The 18,706-nt window shown below is 39.8% G+C and overlaps 1 protein-coding gene across 1 annotated transcript in view; it reads left to right on the top strand.

The window, feature by feature from the left end:
* TRDN (triadin) overlaps nucleotides 1-18,706 on the top strand; it is a 331,687-nt gene that overhangs the window by 226,785 nt on the left and 86,196 nt on the right. The window contains exons 22-26 of the mRNA XM_075064568.1: nucleotides 6,691-6,738; nucleotides 9,224-9,271; nucleotides 11,799-11,822; nucleotides 17,248-17,298; nucleotides 17,811-17,861. Coding sequence (XP_074920669.1) covers nucleotides 6,691-6,738; nucleotides 9,224-9,271; nucleotides 11,799-11,822; nucleotides 17,248-17,298; nucleotides 17,811-17,861 — 222 coding nt within the window. The remainder of the gene's footprint in view (nucleotides 1-6,690; nucleotides 6,739-9,223; nucleotides 9,272-11,798; nucleotides 11,823-17,247; nucleotides 17,299-17,810; nucleotides 17,862-18,706) is intronic.

The raw sequence follows: 18,706 nt of genomic DNA, 5'->3' as shown, positions 1-18,706 counted from the left end.
TAGTTCTCTGAAAAAACATCCTCTGAATGTGCAGCAGCAGTCAAAAAAGCAAACAATGCTGGGAATAATTAAGAAAGGGATAGATAATAGGACAGAAAATATCATGTTGCCACTATATAAATCCATGGTATGCTCACATCTTGAATACCATGTGCAGATGTGGTCGCCCCATCTCAAAAAAGATATATTGGAATTAGAAAAGGTTCAGAAAAGGGCAACAAAAATGATTAGGGGTATGGAACAGCTTTCCTATGAGGATAGATTAACAAGACTGGGACTTTTCAACCTGGAAAAGAGATGGCCAAGGGGAGATATGATTGAGGTCTATAAAATCATGACTGGTGTAGAGAAAGTAGATAAGGAAGTGTTGTTTACTACTTCTCATAACACAAGAACTAGGCGTCACTAAATGAAATTAATAGGCAGCAGGTTTAAGACAAATAAAAGGAAGTATTTCTTCACACAATGCACAGTCAACCTGTGGAACTCCTTGCCAGAGGCCAAAACCATAACAGGGTTCAAAAAAGAACTAGATAAATTCATGGAGGATGGGTCCATCAATGACTATTAGCCAGGATGGGCAGGGATGATGTCCCTAGCCTCTGTTTGCCAGAAGCTGGGAATGAGCAACAGGGGATGGATCACTTGCTGATTACCTGTTCTGTTCATTCCCTTTGGGGCACTTGGTGTTGGCCACTGTCGGAAGACAGAATACTGGGCTGGATGGACCTTTGGTCTGACCCAGTAGAGCCGCTCTTACGTTCTTTCTTCTCCACTTCTTATGGCCTTGGAATTGCTGGTTGGCTCATTCTGTTAGTAAATTTCTATCCTCCCTATTCAGTTTTACTAGGGAGGCCTTCTCCTAGGTAGTAAGTTACACATGAGTCTCATTTGTTTTGCCCTGTTATCTATACAGAGCAAGAACCTACCCAGTTGACAAAACACAAACCAACCTTCTAATTTCTTACAAGACACATAGAGAAGGTAGGAAAGTTCCCTTTTACATTTTCTTTGTTGTAGTCAGTCAACAATCTATATTAGATTAAATTAGCAAAAATCCACCCTGGGATAACTATAAATTTCAGTGGAGTTTCACTTATCAACATCTAGTATGAATTTAATCCTAATTTTGAAACTCCCACATGGTTTGTTTCATAATGAAAAGACTGTAATGATTAAAATACTGCTACTATTTCCTTCACTGCTCAGCAAGACTCAAAGGTGGAATTCTTTTGTATTGTATGGACCAAATCTTTGTATTGTGGGCTAAATTCCTTTAGGCTGAAGTAGTTACACCTTAAACTAGGATTAAATGTGGTCCTTGTCTTCTATATCTATTTATTTGCCCATTGCTGCTTTTCATCTGCTTACTTAGCATCTTCCTATTGTGAAAACAGTTGTTAGGGGGCTTATTCCTTCACCCTCTCACTTCCCTGGTCCTTCTTGCATGAACAGAGAGCAACAATACCCAAAGTCCAAAGAAGCAAACAATTTAATGTTTATTGAGGTGAACTTCCAGCAAGCATGATTCCAGTTTCCTTCCTTAGTGTCCCCCTTCCCAGCTCTGATACCACAGAGCCTTGCCTGTGTCCCTGTTTCTGTTCCCATTTCTCCCTTTAGCAAAACATGATCCCAATTCCCCCACCCCCATCCCCAGTCCCTGTTTCCATCCCCCTCATTACTTCCTGATTGACTGCAGACTATATAGTAAAACTTGAGTTCTGCTTAGCTATACCTTAACCACTCGTTTTACTGAAATTTAACTGACCAATCCTAACGTATTGTAACATGGTTATTTAACCAATTATATCCCACCACCTTAATTGGTTTACACTCTAGAAAATTAATTATACAGCAGACATAAAAAAAATCACAGAACCTGACAGATTATACACATAAACGATAGGGAAGTGGATACTACAATGATCGAACAATACAGAAATGAGAATTTCACTTCCCGCTATTGATAAGTGAGTTCTTGCCAGACAGGATGCTATCAAACTAAGTTTCCTTTTACATCTTCCAGGCCTGGTCTACACTATGCGTTTAAATCGATTTAAAGAGCGTTAAATTGATTTAACGCTGTACCCGTCCACACTACAACGCCCTTTATATCGATATAAAGGGCTCTTTAAATCGATTTCTGTACTCCACCCCAACGAGAGGAGTAGCGCTAAATTCGATATTAACATATCGGATTACGGTTAGTGTGGAGGGAAATCGACGTTATTGGCCTCCGGGCGGTATCCCACAGTGCACCACTGACCACTCTGGACAGCAATCTGAACTCGGATCAGGCAGGCAGGTGATAACAGGAAAAGCCTCGCGAAACTTTTGAATTACATTTCCTGTCTGCCCGGGCGTTGGACTCGATCAGACGGTGGTGATGCGTCCTCCAAATCCAAAAAAGAGCTCCAGCATGCATGGACGTACGGAGATACTAGACCCTGATCGCTGTATGGGGAGGACAAATCTGTTGTATCAGAGCTCCATTAAGAGACATAAATGCCAAAGCGTTTTGAAAAAAAACTCCAGGATACACAGCGATGCGTGCAACGTAACGGGAAGCAGAGACCAATGGACGCTCATGGAGGAGGGAGGGGTACTGGGACTCCGCTATCCCACAGTCCCCGCAGTCTCTTGGAAAAGTATTGCATTCTTGGCTGAGCTCCCATGTCTGTAGGTTCCAAACACAGTGGTCTGGCGTGGTTCAGCGGGAACAGCTTCAGTTCTTTCCCCCCACCACCCCACACATGAAGAAAGGGAAGAAATCATTCCTTGATACTTTCATGTCACCCTATGTGTACTGAATGCTGCTGGTAGACGCGGTGCTAACGAAGCACTGAAGAGCAGTATCCGCTCCTCTCCCTCTCCCCCCTCCCCGGTGGTTAGACGGTGCTGTAGGACTGCCCACCATCCTCAGACCCCATGCCTGATAATTGCTCAATATCATAGAGGAATGATTCCTGGTTACTCCCAGTAGATAGAGACAGAACGGCTAATAAGCATCTTCATCATAGCAAACTGGGTCTTTCAGCCCCGTCCCTTCCTGTGTAAGAGAACAGATTCTGTAACGCCTGGACTGTCAATAGCCCCAGGAGGCTGCCTCCCCCTCATTTTATCTCACGTAACAAGTCTTTCTTATTTCCTGATTCCTTTATAAACTTCATGCACACAATGGGTGGCGGGGGACACTCCGCGGTGAGCCCAGGAAGGTTGGGGGAGGAGGGAAGCACGGGTGCGGTTGTTTGCAGGGGCCACCCCCCATGAAATATGACACGGAGCAGCTGGTGCTCTCTGATACACTGGTTCTCTAATACACTTTCTCTTATTCTAGGCAGGACGGACTCTATTGTTAGAAAACCTAAGAGGGAGGGATTGACTCAGTCCCAAGTGATCAATCCAATTTTCTTTCAAAATTTTCGGCAGGGCATCATAAGCAGCGGACAGTACAGAGAGGGAGAGAATAACCGTTCATCTCCATTGCCAGATCTAGCTCCGGCAGTAGACAGTTACAGAACGACCGGTAACCGTCTCTGCTATCATTGCAAAGCAAGTGAATGCTGGCTGTGTAGCGCTGAGGTATCGGCCTCTCTGTTCCGTTGGCATCCAGTACACATACGGTTGCCGGAAAAAAAAAAAAGCTGAACGGGCTCCATGGTTGCCGTGCTTATGCGTCTGCCAGGGCAATTCCAGGAAAAAATGGCGCGAAAGGCATTGTCAGCTGATTTTTCCCGAGAAGAATGACTGACGACATTTACCCAGAACCCCCGCGACATTAAAGATTTCAACCCTGGAATTCCAAGGGGTGGGGGAGACTGCGGGAACTTGGATACTACGGAAGTGCTACCCAAATGCAACGCTCAGAAGATCGACGTAGCCTCGGAGCATGGACGCACATGCCAAAAATTTACTGTTGCCTAGTGTGGCCGCATGAAATCTGAATTTATAATATCAGTTTATAAAAACCGATTAGCTAATTCGATATTATCCCGGAGTGTAGACGTGGACCTAGGACTCTTCCCTTCTCTGGAGGTGATAGGAATAATCAGGACGGTGTATTCCTAACAGCCCCATAGCACCTTATTTCAATGTGACTAGTTTGGAATGTGAGGATGTGACCATACATTTCCCAGTTTATGGCTGGCCTCTGCTGCTTAGCTGAAGAATCGGGCCTCAGACTGTCACAGTAAGAGAAGTCCATTACACAGACAGTGATTTTTGATTCTTTCTTTTATCCCTCTATAACTAGCTAAGTGATAAGAATACACCTAAATTCTTAAAGTATAGGCTTTTGCAGACAGGCCTGAATATCTGTATCCTAACAACAGTTCAAGCTCAGCATCTGTCAGGATGCAGTTTGGCTAACAAACTCAGTAACTGCTCAGTAACTGCTGCCGAAGCCTGAACATTCTGAAGCATATTCATTGAGAGGAACAATCATGGTGTGATTACAAGAGGAGTTTATGTTTAAACTTTCTTCTTTGGTAATTGAATAGAGTGCCTCTGGTCTCTCTCCAATTCAGGACATTAAGAACAGCCATACTGGGTCAGACCAATGTCAGTCTAGCCCAGTATCCTGTCCAGCACGTGGCTGGAGCCAAATGCTTGGGACAGAATTAGTAGAACAGAAGAATTATTGAGTGATCCCATTCCCTGTCGTCCAGTCCCAGCTTCTGGAAGTCAGAGGTTTTGTGACTTCCGGAGCTGAGATTGTATCCCTGACCATTTTGGCAGGTAGCCATTGAAGGACCTATCCTCCATGAACTTATCTAATTCTTTGTTGAACCAGTTACATTTTTGACCTTCACAACATCACCCAGCAATGAGATCCACAGGTTAACTGTGTGTTGTGTGAAGAACCTCTTCCTTATGGTTGTCATAAACCAGCTGCCTATTAACTTCATTGAGTGACTCATACGTAGGACAAGAAGTAATGGGCTTAATCTGCAGCAAGGGAGATTTAAATTAGATATTAAGAAAAACTTTCTAGTTATTAGGGTAGTTCAGTTTTGCTTCCAAGAGAGGCGGGATTCCTGTCATTGGAGGTTTTCACGAACAGGCTGGACAAACACCTGTCAGGGGTAGTCTAGATTTACTTGGTCCTGCCTCAGACCAGGGTGTCCCTTCCAGCCCTACATTGCTATTATTCTGGACATGTATGATCTTGGCCTGAATGTAACACACTCTTATAAAAATTCTATTATAACCAAACCAAAATGAATGCAGCAAACCCAGGGAATTTTATGCAACACTACTCTTTGAACATCAGTAATGTCTGTGTCTGTCAAGTCATGTACCTATCTTAGTGTTTTATACTGCTGCCCATCACTGTAGTATCTGGGCATCCTCCAAATAAAATCTATAGGAATGGCAACATCTCTAGTAGGTTTCATGGAGTCTCTGCCACCCTCCCTTTTTGTAATCAAAACTTTACTTGAAGTAGAGGGGTGTTTTGACTTTTAATATTTTTAGTTTACTTTTTAAAAATTTCTTTTGTTTGGGGTGAGATGAGGGGGCAGTTATGAGGCAGAAGGTGACAGAGAATACTTTGTTCCCAGATGTCACATGATTTGACTTGGGCTTTTTGACCTGAGGAGTGCAGCCATGTTGGTGTTTCATAGATCAAAATATCTCCATACCTTTAGTGGAATGTTTACAAGAATTTCTTTCTTTGATCTACATTCAGTGGGACACTTTTAATTTCAGCATGAACTTTATCTATGTTCTGGAATAAAAAATGTGTTTCATACCCATTTAGTATAGAAATGACAGTGCAGCAGCTTTGAAAATTCATTAGCTCTGAGTGGTACGTGGTAATCTTGAAGAGATTTCCCTGTGGGCAAAGAATCTCAAAGTGAAAATTATGACAGAGTAGGGAAGTTTATTACTGTTTTTAATTTTAAGCTTTGTTGTTCAGTGATGGAGAAAAGCTAATCTCTTAACCCAAGAAAGGTCCAAACCAAACCCCCTGAGTCTAGATACCACCAAATCTTTTTTGCATGGTGGGGACGGAATGTGGGGCGGTAAGGTTTGGCATCTGGATCAAATTTCATGATTGGCCTCTATCATTTTAATCAACTTAACCAAAACCTTGAATCCAAATGGCCTTGAATGTTGGGAGCCTGGAAATCTGGAGCTGAGTTTTGCAGGTCAGCCTCATCTTTTTCTTAACATTGAAAAGTCCTGGCACTTGCTATTCAGCTTCTTTAGGATTTCTCTGACAAAGAATCAAAGTGTCAAAAGTGTCTTCTTCATAGATTTAGAATGTTTTTGAGGAAATTTAACCCTGTTTCTAGCTTGTTATATGCCTGCTGAGTGAACTGAATTAGTCAAGTCCATTTATTTTCAGTAGATTTATTTTACTATCAAATTCTTGGTTCTCAGGCCTTCATGTGCAGACTATATATATTAGAATGACCTCACCAACATTATTTCATTTTTATGCTTTCTCATAATTTTTTTCTCTTTGCTATGTCTTTCTCCTGATTTGATAAATGCAAGATCATCAGAAAAATTGTTTTCATTAACAGACAAGCACTTTATATTGCAGTATGTTCTACAGCTAGCTTTGCTGTCTTTTGCTGTTTTAATCTTGCTCATAGTAAATGCTGTTTTGGGTTGTTAGCTGGTATCTTTGAAGTATTTCTGCAGACTGTTTTTTATTCCATCAACGTTTTGAATTTTCAGAAACTGGACAAGCCAAACAGCAAGTTGTTGCAGTTCCAGCTAAGACAGGTAAATGTAGTTTGAGAAAACAAGCATGTTTAAAAATTCATTTGGTCCTTATCATAGTAGTTTTGGGGCTATATGCACACTTTAAAATGCATTTAGTACCAGCTTCCACTGCTCTTATTCACAGCAAGTGGCACCTTACAATAGGCTCAATCCTACTAAACCAATAAAGCACATAAGCATGTGCTTAATTTTTGCTAAGTGCTTAAGTCCATAGAAGTCAATGTGACTACTCACATTCTTAGGCCTGGCCTACACTTTAGAATTTAAATTATCTATTTGAAAAATCTACAACCGGCACTGTACCTTTGCTGATCTAACCTCCAATGTAGATGCAGCTAGGATGAGGGAAGAATGCTTCTGTTGCCCTAGCTACCATTGCTCAAGGGAAGTGGTTTTTCTACATTAACAGGAAAAAAACCTTTCCAATTCTGTAGGATGAATCTACACTATGCCTGTGCCAGCATAACTACAATGCCTCAGTTATGACATTATATTCTCTGTAGTGTAGACAAGCCCTTAAAGTTGAGCATTTGCTGGCATGTTCTGGTGAAGTGGGGTCAGAGTCCTCAGGATGTTGCTGGATCAAACCCTTGTGAATAGCCTCATTGATTTCAACAGGGACTACTCAATGTGTGTAAACATGGGAGACTGTAGCCATTCATATTTACATTAGTTTTAAAAGCAAAATCCTTGAACGTATTTTTTTTTTTTTTTGCAATGGACTGTAGCATAAAGTTTTATACTGAATGTTTTCTTGTGCCAGGTTGAAAAAAAACAAATGAAAAGGATGCTGCTACCAATGAAAACTCTATCAATATAAACAAATAAATTTATTTCCCTATGTTTAGGGCCCTACCAAATTCACAGCCATGAAAAACATGCCATGGACCATGAAATCTGGTCTTTTGTGTGCTTTTACATTATATTATACAGATGGGGGGGAACAGCATTTCTCAAACTGGGGGTTCTGACCCAAAGGGGAGTTGCAGGGGGGTCACAATATTTGCCATCCTTACTTCTTTGCTGACTTCAGAGCGGGGCAGCCAGAGAGTGGTGGCTGTTGGCTGGGCGCCCCGCTCTGAAGGCAGCACTCTGCCAGCAGCAATACCATGCCACCCTTACTTCTGTGCTGCTGCTGTTGGCGGCTCTGCCTTCAGAGCTGGGCTCCTGGCCAGCAGTTGCCGCCCTCCAGCTACTCAGCTCTGAAGGCAGCGGTGCCACCAGCAGCAGTGCAGAAGTAAGGGTAGCAGTACCGCAACCCCCCCTACAATAACCTTGCGACCCCCCCTCCCCACACACACAATTCCTTTTTGGGTCAGGACCCCTACAATTACACCACCATGAAATTTCAGATTTCAATAGCTGAAATCATTAAATTTATGATTTTTAAGTTCTATGACCATGAAATTGACCAAAATGGATTATGAATTTGGTAGGGCCTACCTATGTTACCAAAAATACCTTAGATTGTTGAAAGTAAAATAATTTTCTCAACATAGTTTACCTGTTGCAATTTATCTTTTGTTTACTTTTTGCATTTCTCTCAAGTTGTTCAATGAAATTCAGTTAAAACATTTTCCCTTACAGTTTCTTTTTGTGTTTCAAACACTGAAGGAGATTTCATTTGGCCTAAGGATTTGTAAGAACTGCATTTTATAGATATTAAATGTTGGACCAGATTTAAGCTGGCACTACACTTTATCACTAAACACAGATGTTTGCAAATTTTTCTTCCCTAAATAATAAGAATTTATACATTCTATTAAATGGACTTACTGATCTCCTGAGGATCTTGCATATTCCCAATTATGTTATGTTAAATGTCAGAAAATATGAAGGCCTCTATTTGGGTGTGTGCCAGGAGGAACTGTGACCTTCTTTTGTGGGTGTGGCCACACTTCCTGGACATCCACCTGTTAGCTGATTTGCTAAATAACCACAGGGACCAAATAATCTCTCACACCATTCGTGCAAAGGAATTAAATAAGTATTTCAGTGATATAATCCCAGTGATGTCAGTAGGACTATTCATATTTAAAGTGAAACATGTGCATAGTCTCTGATTCAGCAAGCCACTTATCTTAGGGTTTCATACAGGCACTCATCATTAGTATGGAGTATAGAGACTGTTATTGAGAGAGGCCCTTGCATGACTATGCAAAACAAAGCCTCTGGTGTGGCTCTCTGTGCAGTCATGCCAGGTTCATCACAACCTGGCCTGAGGTTTCTTTCAAAACAAAGAAGGAAATGTTGTATTATTCATTTTTGAAAGAAATGAAGTATCCTCTTTCACTTTATTCATTTTCTTTATAAGATAGGTCAAAAAAAGTGTTACCAGTTTATTGTGAGGAAGGGAGGTTATCTTGTGGTCACAAGACTTTGAAATCATTTCCTTCAAAGAAATCTGTAGACATTTAATTACTTCAGAAAGGCTCTGTGTGGGGGGCAGCACTTCTGACTGGAAAACCTTATCTTTGTTTTGCAGCAGTACCTGAAAAGAAGGAAGAAAAAAGAACGAAGGCTGTGGAGCAAGGTAAAGAGAAACTTGAAATATTTTGACATTATCTGCTTTAGAAAGACAATGGCACAGGGGAAAAAACAGACAGCTTCATGGCAATAACCTTCAAATTCATTACTCTGTCAGTCTGTGCCATTGATCTGTTCAGTTTACCAGAGAAGAGAGAATTTCAGATAGGATTCTGGCTCAGTCTCTTACTTACATAATACAAAACACACAGAGACGCTTCAAGTGAACAAACCATTCTGGAGTCTTAACATTTCCACTAATATGAAAGCAGTGGCATTCATTCAGCAACATGGAAATCTCTGTTTAAAAAAATAAAGGAGACAATCATGTGGTAGAACAAGTGGAGCTTCAACCATCTATGGATCAGATTCTCAGTTGGGATAAGTGAATGTAGTTCCATTGACATCAACAGAGCTGTGCCAGCTTACACCACTGAGGATCTAGTGCTATGTCTCTACAAAGATCTGGAGATTGCATTGCATCCTAAGAAAAACGGGAAGGCTGATGGCCTGTCTTAGGCTACGACTACAAGTGGAGCTGGGCGGTGTGTGGAGGGGGTGATTCCCAGCTCATGTAGACATACTTGTATTAGCTTTCATTGAGCCAGCATGCTAAAATTAGTAGTGTAGCCAAGGTAGTATGGGCAACGCAAGCAGCAGCACAGGTTAGCCACCCTGAATACCTGAATGAGGTCCAGGCAGTTTGTACTATGGGTGGCTTGCCTGTTGCCACTTGCCTCTGCCCATGCTACCCTGGCTACACTACTATTTTTAGTGTTAGCTTGATGAGAGATATTGTGAGTTCAGCTGTGCATGCTGGGAATCCCCCCACCCCCCAAGCTGCAATGGTAGATGTAGCCTTACACTCATGTAAAAACCCATTGAGTAAAATTCTGGTATTTTTTTGTGAAAAACTTCAGTAAAAGGGCTTTAGTAAAGGGTGTTAGGAGAGATCCTTTTACCTCTCACCCTAGAGATGGGCCAAAGGCCACTTGAGTAGTCTGCTTGAGGTCTGCTGCAGGCATCCTATGCTGGACTATGATGTAGTAGGTCTAGCAGCTCACTCACTGCACCATCCCACACATGGACATGTCTCTAAAACTAAGCAGTGACATCACTTGTGATATTAATTGTCAGAGTCCAGTGTTCAGTAAGAAAAAGAAAAGGAAGAATATCCATCCTACTGTAATGCTAGTTCAGTATTGCCAACCCCAAACATTCAGGAATTGGGGCCCCAAAATCATGAGATGGGTTAAAAATCATGAGATGGGTTAAAAATCATGAGGTTTTTTTGTTTTTGTTTTTAAATCATCATTTTGGGGTTCTATTTATTTTCCTTCTGGTTTTTGAGCCTTAAGGATTTACTTAGGTCATGTATTCAAGCTTTTCTCCACAAACATAAGGGCTAAGAATACAGTTTTAATTTTAAGATTCTCACCTACTTGTCTGATTCTAGGGGCTGGGGTTTTATGAGCAGCACAAAATACTGGGAGTCATAATAAAATCACGAGTTAGCAGCATTGCTAATTTAACAACCCTAGCAAGAATTCTAGTGTTTCAAAATAAAATGTTCATGTATTAAAACTGTTTTGCCTTTCATGTTAAATCACTCCTATATAGACCTGGGCAAAATAGTGGTAGGAAAATTATTATTGATAATATTTACTAGCTTTCATATTAGTGGAAATGTAGAGATTGGTGCAACCTTTGGAAAATGTTTAAAGGAGAGCAGGGTGGTTGAAAAACTTCAGTGTACAGGCAGAGCTTTAACTCCATCCCTTTATTGAGCAGCCAAAAGTAGCTGAGCAAATGGGGAGCGGGGCAGGATATTAAGTTATTAGTAGAGGGTAGCAGTGAATTACTACTTACCCTGCTTCCTCTATGCTCCTGGTGGGTCTGCATTTTGAGCTGGCGGGTAATTTCCAGCTTGAGTACATATGTGCATTCTAGTTTTGATTGAGCTAGCATGCTAAAAATAGAAGTGTAGCAAGCACAGCAGGATGGGATAGCCATCCCAAATAAAATCCTGCTCAGGACCCTAGGTATGTTCTTGGGCAACTAGCCCATCTGACTGCTCGCACTGCCAGGGCTACATTTCTATTTTTAGCATGCTAGCTGGATTGGAGCTAGTGTGTGTGCATCTACTCAAGCTGGAAATTACCTCTGCAGCTGGATGTGTAGATGTACCCCCAAGTCACAATACTCCCTGGGTTACTGAAGACAGCTACAAAGGTGGCTAATGAGTAGAAAATTGTACAGGTTGTTTTGATTTTTTGTGTTTGTGGTGAGGTTACATGTCCACTACAAATTAGACTGAGTCCATGAACTCATTTCACATATTCTGTCAAGCAGCCATAAAATGGTAATAACTTCAATTCTAATCCTTAGCAGTTAAGGTTAATTTCTTTTGTTTGTTGACTGAAGATGTTTTTATGGGTTTCTTCTATTACAACACATTTTTTGTTAGCATTACATTTTTGCTCCCACAAGAAACAAAGGTTTAAAGAGTTTTTCTGTTTTTGTTTTTTGTTTAGATAAACCAAAGCCGAAAGAAACAAGTAAGCTTTATCACACATGTTCCCTATAACTGACTTAGTACCACCTTAAGCTCTACAGATGAAAAGAAGTATATGAGAGCCAAGTATTATTTATTATTATGGGAGGGGTGATTAGATAGAATAGGTTCAAGTAAACAGAGGTATTCACATAAAAATGCTAAGAAATTCTTTTCTATTTTAAAGCAGAGGATTAGGATCTCTTTACTGTTTGCTCTCTGCTTCTTTTGGCCATGAGGAGATTTCTCACCTCTTTGTAACACTGCTGTGAAAAACCTAGATTACAAAAAAAATATTATTTTATGGACAAAATTCTTCTCTCTGATTGTCACTGAGACTCCATTAGCCTCAGTAAGTATCTCAGCTGTGTATTCTGATGTCAGTAGAAGTTTAATGCTGAGAACCAGTGCAGAATAAAAACCAGAGGGCCTTGGTGTGAATTAGTGGTGCTATCCTACATACCAGACTATAATTTTGTGATAATTATAATATAGTATTTCAACTATATGATAGCTCTCAAACTGCTCATCTAGTCACAGTATGTCTTATATCTATTTATAATTTAAGCTATTATTTCCTAGCTTTCTTTTAATTCTTGAATGATGTCTGTATCAGATCCAGCACCATCCCAAAAGCTAAGCTTTTCCTGGCGATGGCATTAATCTTGGCAGCATTTTCTGAATGGCTTTCTGGTTTATTGGATCACTTGGAATGTAAGACCTAGTCAGTAACGATTCAGGCTTTGAGTTCACAAGTGTTTTGATCTCTTGAAATCAAATCATTAGTGTGACATCTTTTGGAATAATGCAATAATGGTGCTATTAGTAATGGAGATGCGCATTACCTGAGTTCTTATAAGCAGGCTTCTGAACTTAATGGGTTTAGCAGTGTGTGATGCTAGGTGGTTTATTTTGCTAATATAATTAAATATATTGTCATTGCTGGAATTGACAACAAAAGCTGCATTCAAATCACATAAGGGGTCTTGACATAAGCATTGAGGCACTGATTCCAAAGGCAGAAATGCCATCTTTTGCCCATCCATTTGTTACTTTGGGGAGTTGCAGGATGTGGCATGGTACACAGGACTGCCATTGGGTGACTCCTACAATACAGAGGCACAAAGACGTAGTTAATTTTCAGCCTTAGCTCTACATTTCATTGATGGTAACATTATATATGAATATTTAATATTGAGTCTTTTTGATAGTAATATTAGATAGGTAACACTGTTTCACAACATTGGCATTGAATTGTTTCTTTTCTATATTTTGAGCATCAGATGGCTGAAACAGTGATTGCAGAGTTTGGCATTTGAAAATAGACGGACAATTTGTATATTTTAAGGATAAAAAAAACCTATCCCAACAAAATGATTCCCCCCCCCCTCATTTAACAAACTTTCACTTGACCTTTTCTTTTGTAATTGTAACTATTTGAAAGAGAGGCTCTTTCTCTGTATGATCATGAATACAATGTAACACACTTCCATTGAACTAATTTATTCTACAGATTAGAGCTTTACTATAACCAGAAATGAGGTTTTATCAGCTTTTGGTCAACTTTGCTAGAAGCGAAGTCTCAGTATAACTGAATTCTCTATATGCAGATTTCCAGGTACTAGACTTGTCCTACAAAGAGCAACGTATTAAAACAGAAACAAAAAGCTTCATTCTTGCACTGATAAATCTCTGAACATTGGATGTATGCCACATTTTAGAAAGCTAGGATGAGAAAAAGTGAAGTGTGATTTCAGTCTTCCAGTAAAAGAGTGGTTTCAGAGTAGCAGTCATGTTAGTCTGTATCCGCAAAAAGAACAGAAGTGCTTGTGGCACCTTAGAGACTAACAAATATATTTCAGCATAAGCTTTCCTGAGCTACAGCTCACTTTTTCGGATGCATAGAGTAGAACACACAGACAGGAGCTATTTATACATACAGAGAACATGAAAAGGTGGAAGTATGCATACCAACAGGAAGATTCTAATCAATTGAGATGAGTTATCATCAGCAGAAGAAAAAAAACTTTTGAAGTGATAATTGAGATGACCCATAGAAGATGTGAGGAGAACTTAACATAGGGAAATAGATTCAATTAGTATAATAACCAATAAAAGAGGTTATTCATGTCTTTCAGCAAACTTTGACAAGTTTCAGACCTGCACTCCTATTCCCAGCAGAACTTAGGCCCAGGCCTGTTGTTTTCTGCAGGGAAAGCTAGGCTGTCTTCTTCCACAATGCTCTCCAGCATCTTCAAGCACTGGATTCTTGGCCCACTCCTAGCTCCTTAGAGCCAGATGACCTGATATTTCTCACACTTTCCTAGGAGAGCTGTGAAGGGGAAGCGTGGCAGAGAGCAAAGTAGGCCTGCTTTTCCTAAATATTTTGTTTTCTGTTGGTGGCCTGCCTACCTTCCACCACCACTATTTGTCTGCAAATTATTATAGCAGCAAGATGCCGCGGTCATGGACCAGGACCCCATTAGTCTAGCTGCTGTACAAAACACATAACAAAAAAGTCATAGAATAATAGAAGTGTAGGGTTGGCAGGAACCTCAGGAAGTCATCAGTTCCATCTCCCTGCATTGAGGTAGGACCAAATCAACGTAGACCAGGTGGTTGTCCAACCTGTTTTTAAAAAGCTCCAATAATGGGTACTTCACAACTTCTCTTGGAAGCTTCTTCCAGATCTTACCTACCATTAGAGTTAGAAAGTTTTTTTTCCTAATATCTAACCTAAATCTCCCTTGCTGCGGGTTAAGGCCTGTCACTGGGCACCTTTGTTCCTACCCGGTGAACTGCATTGCCTGGCCAGTGCAGATCATTTCACAGTCATGCACAGGACTGATTGTTTTTCACCAAGGTGTGTGTTTATTCCCCTCTTACACAGTAATACCATGCAATATAGGCTTACAGCAAGGATAGGCTTTCCTGCAGCTCTCACTCCCCAGCTGAGACTCACCCCAGAGCCATCTTCTGAACTCCCCTTGCTTCCCGTTTCCTCCCCTTTTATTATGCTTGTTACCTTGTTAGCCCAATGATTGTCACCCAGGGGCTCACAATCCCCCATCAGAAATTGTATAATTGCCCTCAGCCTTCCTCAGGCTGCCGCAATGTTAGTGATCAGGGTGCTGCTGGTAACGCTCTTTCACAGGCTTATTACTTCATGGCCTACTTTTAGTAGACATGGAGAACAAGTGATCACCATCCTCTTAATAACAGTCCTGAACATCTATGAACACTGTTATCAGGTTCTCCCTCAGTCTTCTTTTCTGAAGACAAAATGTGGCCAGTTTTTAAACCTTTCTTCCTGAGTCAGGTTTTCTAAATCTTGTATTATATTTTTTGCCTTCCTCTGTACTCTCTCCAGTTTGTCCACATCCTGCCTAAAATGTGGTACCCAGAAGGGGGCACAGTACTCCATCTGTGGCCTGACCAGTGCCAAGCAGAGTGGGACAATTACCTCCCATATCTTACATATGACACTCCAATTAATGCATGTCAGGATGATGTTAGCATGTTTCCCAGCTGCATCACATTGTTGACTCCAATTCACTTTGTGATCCATTCAAACCCCCAGATCCTTTTCAGGAATACTACCACCTAGCCAGTTACTCTCTATTTTGCAGTTGTATGTTCGATTTTTCTTTGCTAAGTAAGGTACATTGTCCTTTTCTTTATTGATTAATCTTGTTGATTTGAAACCAATTCTCTGATTTGTCAAGTTTTTTTTAATTTCTAATCCTGTCTTCCAAAGTGCTTTCAACCCCTTCCAGCTTGGTGTCGTCTTCAGATTTCATAAGCATATTCTTTACCCCATTATCCAAATCACAAATGAAAATATTGAATAATACAAGACCCAAGACTGTCCTGTGAAGAACCCCACTAGATATACTATTGCAGTTTGACAGAGAATCATTGATAATGATTCGCTGAATACCATTTTTCAACAAGCTGTGTACCCACCTTATAGTAATTCCACCTAGAACATGTTTCCTTAATTTGCTTATGAGAATGTCATGAGGGCCTGTGTAAAAAGCCTTACTATATAATCAAGATATATCATATCTCCTGTTTCCTATCTATCCACAAAGCCAATAAACCTGACAAAGAAGGAAATTAGGTTGGTTTGGCATGATTTGTTCTTGACAAATCCACGCTGGCTATTCCTTATGACCCTATTATCCTCCAGCTGCTTACAAATTAATTAATAATTTGTTCCAGTATCTTTCCAGGTATCAAAGTTAAGCTGACTGGTCCTTAAGTCCCTGGATCCTCTTTGTTCCCCTTTTTACAGAAACGTACTATGTTTGCCCTTCTCCAGTCTTCTGGAACTTCACAGATAGTCCAGATGTTCTCAAAGATAATTACTAATGGTTCTGAGTTTGCTTCAGCTAGTTCCTTAAGTACCCTAGGATGAATTTCATCTGCCTCAGCCCACCTGAATACAGCTAACATCTAAATATTCTCCAACCTATTCTTTCCCTATTTTGGCTGGCGTTCCTTCCATCCTGTTGTTAATATTACTTGCATTGAGTATCTGGTCACCATTAACCATTTTAGTGAAGACTGAAGCAAAATAGGCATTAAACAACTCTGCTTGCTTGTTGTCATCAGTTATTACCTCTCCTTCCCCACTAAATAGAGGGCCTACATTTCTTCATCTTTCTCTAGATCACAGTGTTTTTAAAGAATCTTTTTTTATTGCCTTTTATGTTCATTGCTAGGGTAACTCATTTTGTCCCTTAACCTTTCATGTTTGTTCCTATATGCTTGTGCGATTCTTTTGTTCTCCTCCTTATCAATTCGTCCATGTTTCCACTTTTTGTAGGATTCTTTTTTGATTGTTAGTCCTTCTCTTATTCCTGCTGGCCATGTAATGCACTTTCACTAAGGGGTTGAGGCACCTCAAAGCATTAAATGACTAGTAGGAGCAGAGGCATCTTTCCTAACCTGTTACCAAAGAATGGAGGAGGGTTGACAGACTATCTGTCTCCAGCAAGATACTGGGAGGATTCAAAAGTATCCAGCTTATTTTGCTGACCCCTTGAAAAATGAAGATGGCAAAAGTGGGTCACCGAAACATTATCTGAAGAGTTGAGAGTTGGAAATGGGTCACTTTGCTCCCTTCAGATGACAACTAAGATTAAAAGAATATCCTGGACTTGTGGGAGGTTGCAAGATTTATTAAAGTTTAAACAAGCAAGTTTCATAATGAAATCAACAAAACACATACTGTGAACTTAAACAGGCAGGTTTCACACAACACTTCTAATCAGTTCATCTCTTGCCATTTGTGCCATTGTATAGCTAGAGTTTCTCATACTGTCTAACTGGTTCATTATCTCATACGATTCAGTCTCTGTATTTCACAAACCAGGCTTTTGCTTGTGACTCTCACTGTATCTGTGCTAAACATTTCTTTACAGAACCTGTAAAAGAGAAAGAAGTGAAACCTCCAGCTGCAACAAAGGATAAAGGTAATATAGCAGCAAAAAATACTACAATTGCCAGAGTATTAGATTTTTTTTAATCCCCATTATATATGGATGTCTTTATTTGTAACATGCAATATAATTTTGGAATGATGAGGAAAATAAATTTTCAGAATTTAAGAAATATTGAGACTAATTATTACTGCCTGAATTGTAGGTGAAGAACAAAGCTGAGGCAATGCAAAAATGTTTGCAGTGAAACTCAGACTTACAGCCTCAGAATTGAGAAGCATTTGATAAGGTTTGCAAAGGATTTCAGAAAATATGGCACAAGTTTTAAGTGATCTTTGTTCTCGCATTGTAATTACATAAAATTCATTGTTTTATTTTGCAAGCATATTAGACCTGATCAAAATCAGTGTTTTTGACTGAATTTTGAAATGGTTTTGGGGACTGTTTCAAACAATCAGTTGTCTGATTAAGCATTGTCACTGAGTCATCAGAGTTTAGCCTTTAACCCTTTGGTTTGTTAATTAAACAACTACATATTTTTACAGAGCATTTCAAAGAAAAGGAAGTAAAGCATCCTGCAGCTTTAAAAGATAAAGGTAATTATACACAATGTCAGAGGATGTTTGTTGGTTTAAAATTATTGTAACTAACTTTATTATAATTATAACTGATTCAAGCGGGGGCTTTCCTCTATCTTTAAAAACAATCTGAATATTAAAATTGTCAAAATCTTGTTTACCATATATGCCATGAGGGGAGAGTCAAATAGTGTTAACTAATTAGAATGTAGAAGCCACAGAACTATTAATATACAAATGCTTCTTCATTATGAAAACTATCTTCATCAGTGATTAAGATCTATAACTTCATAAAGATAAAGAACTGTTAGTGTCTTCTAGAGGCAGTTGGAAAGTTCTGAATTGAACTGCTTGTATAAACCTGTGGCTGTAACATGAATAAAATAAAACAGTAGCATATGAAATGGTATGAAAGTGTGATAGATAGTGACATGCCTTCTGGGTTTTGTAAAGGCCGAAGGTAAAAGCTCACTGCTTCATCCATTCAACCACCTGAGTCTTTAGAATTGCAAGTCTGTCTGACTATTTTTTCTCTCCCTTTCTTTCTCATGTAAGTTTAAAATTTCTTATGGCATTTTTTTCAAGTATAGATGGTTAACTCAACTAAGGTTTCCCTCGAGTCACTGTTTTTCAGCATGCTGTGCCCCCTTCAGCCCCCTTATTGCTACCCTCCACTCCAGAGTTACTTGCATTTCAAGGATGAAGAAATATGTGTATGTACATAATTTAAAAAGTGCTTTGTTCTTCAGCATAAGAAGTATCACCACATATGTAAATATAATAATATCTTATATTAGATTACGGTAATTCTTTTGTATTATTTCGAACAGGCATAACTGAGGAATTTAGTTTATTTTCTCTAT

Source organism: Chelonoidis abingdonii, chromosome 3, assembly GCF_003597395.2.
Source record: "Chelonoidis abingdonii isolate Lonesome George chromosome 3, CheloAbing_2.0, whole genome shotgun sequence".
In the NCBI taxonomy this organism is placed as follows: Eukaryota; Metazoa; Chordata; order Testudines; family Testudinidae; genus Chelonoidis; species Chelonoidis abingdonii.
This window is presented reverse-complemented; position numbering and strand designations above follow the sequence as displayed.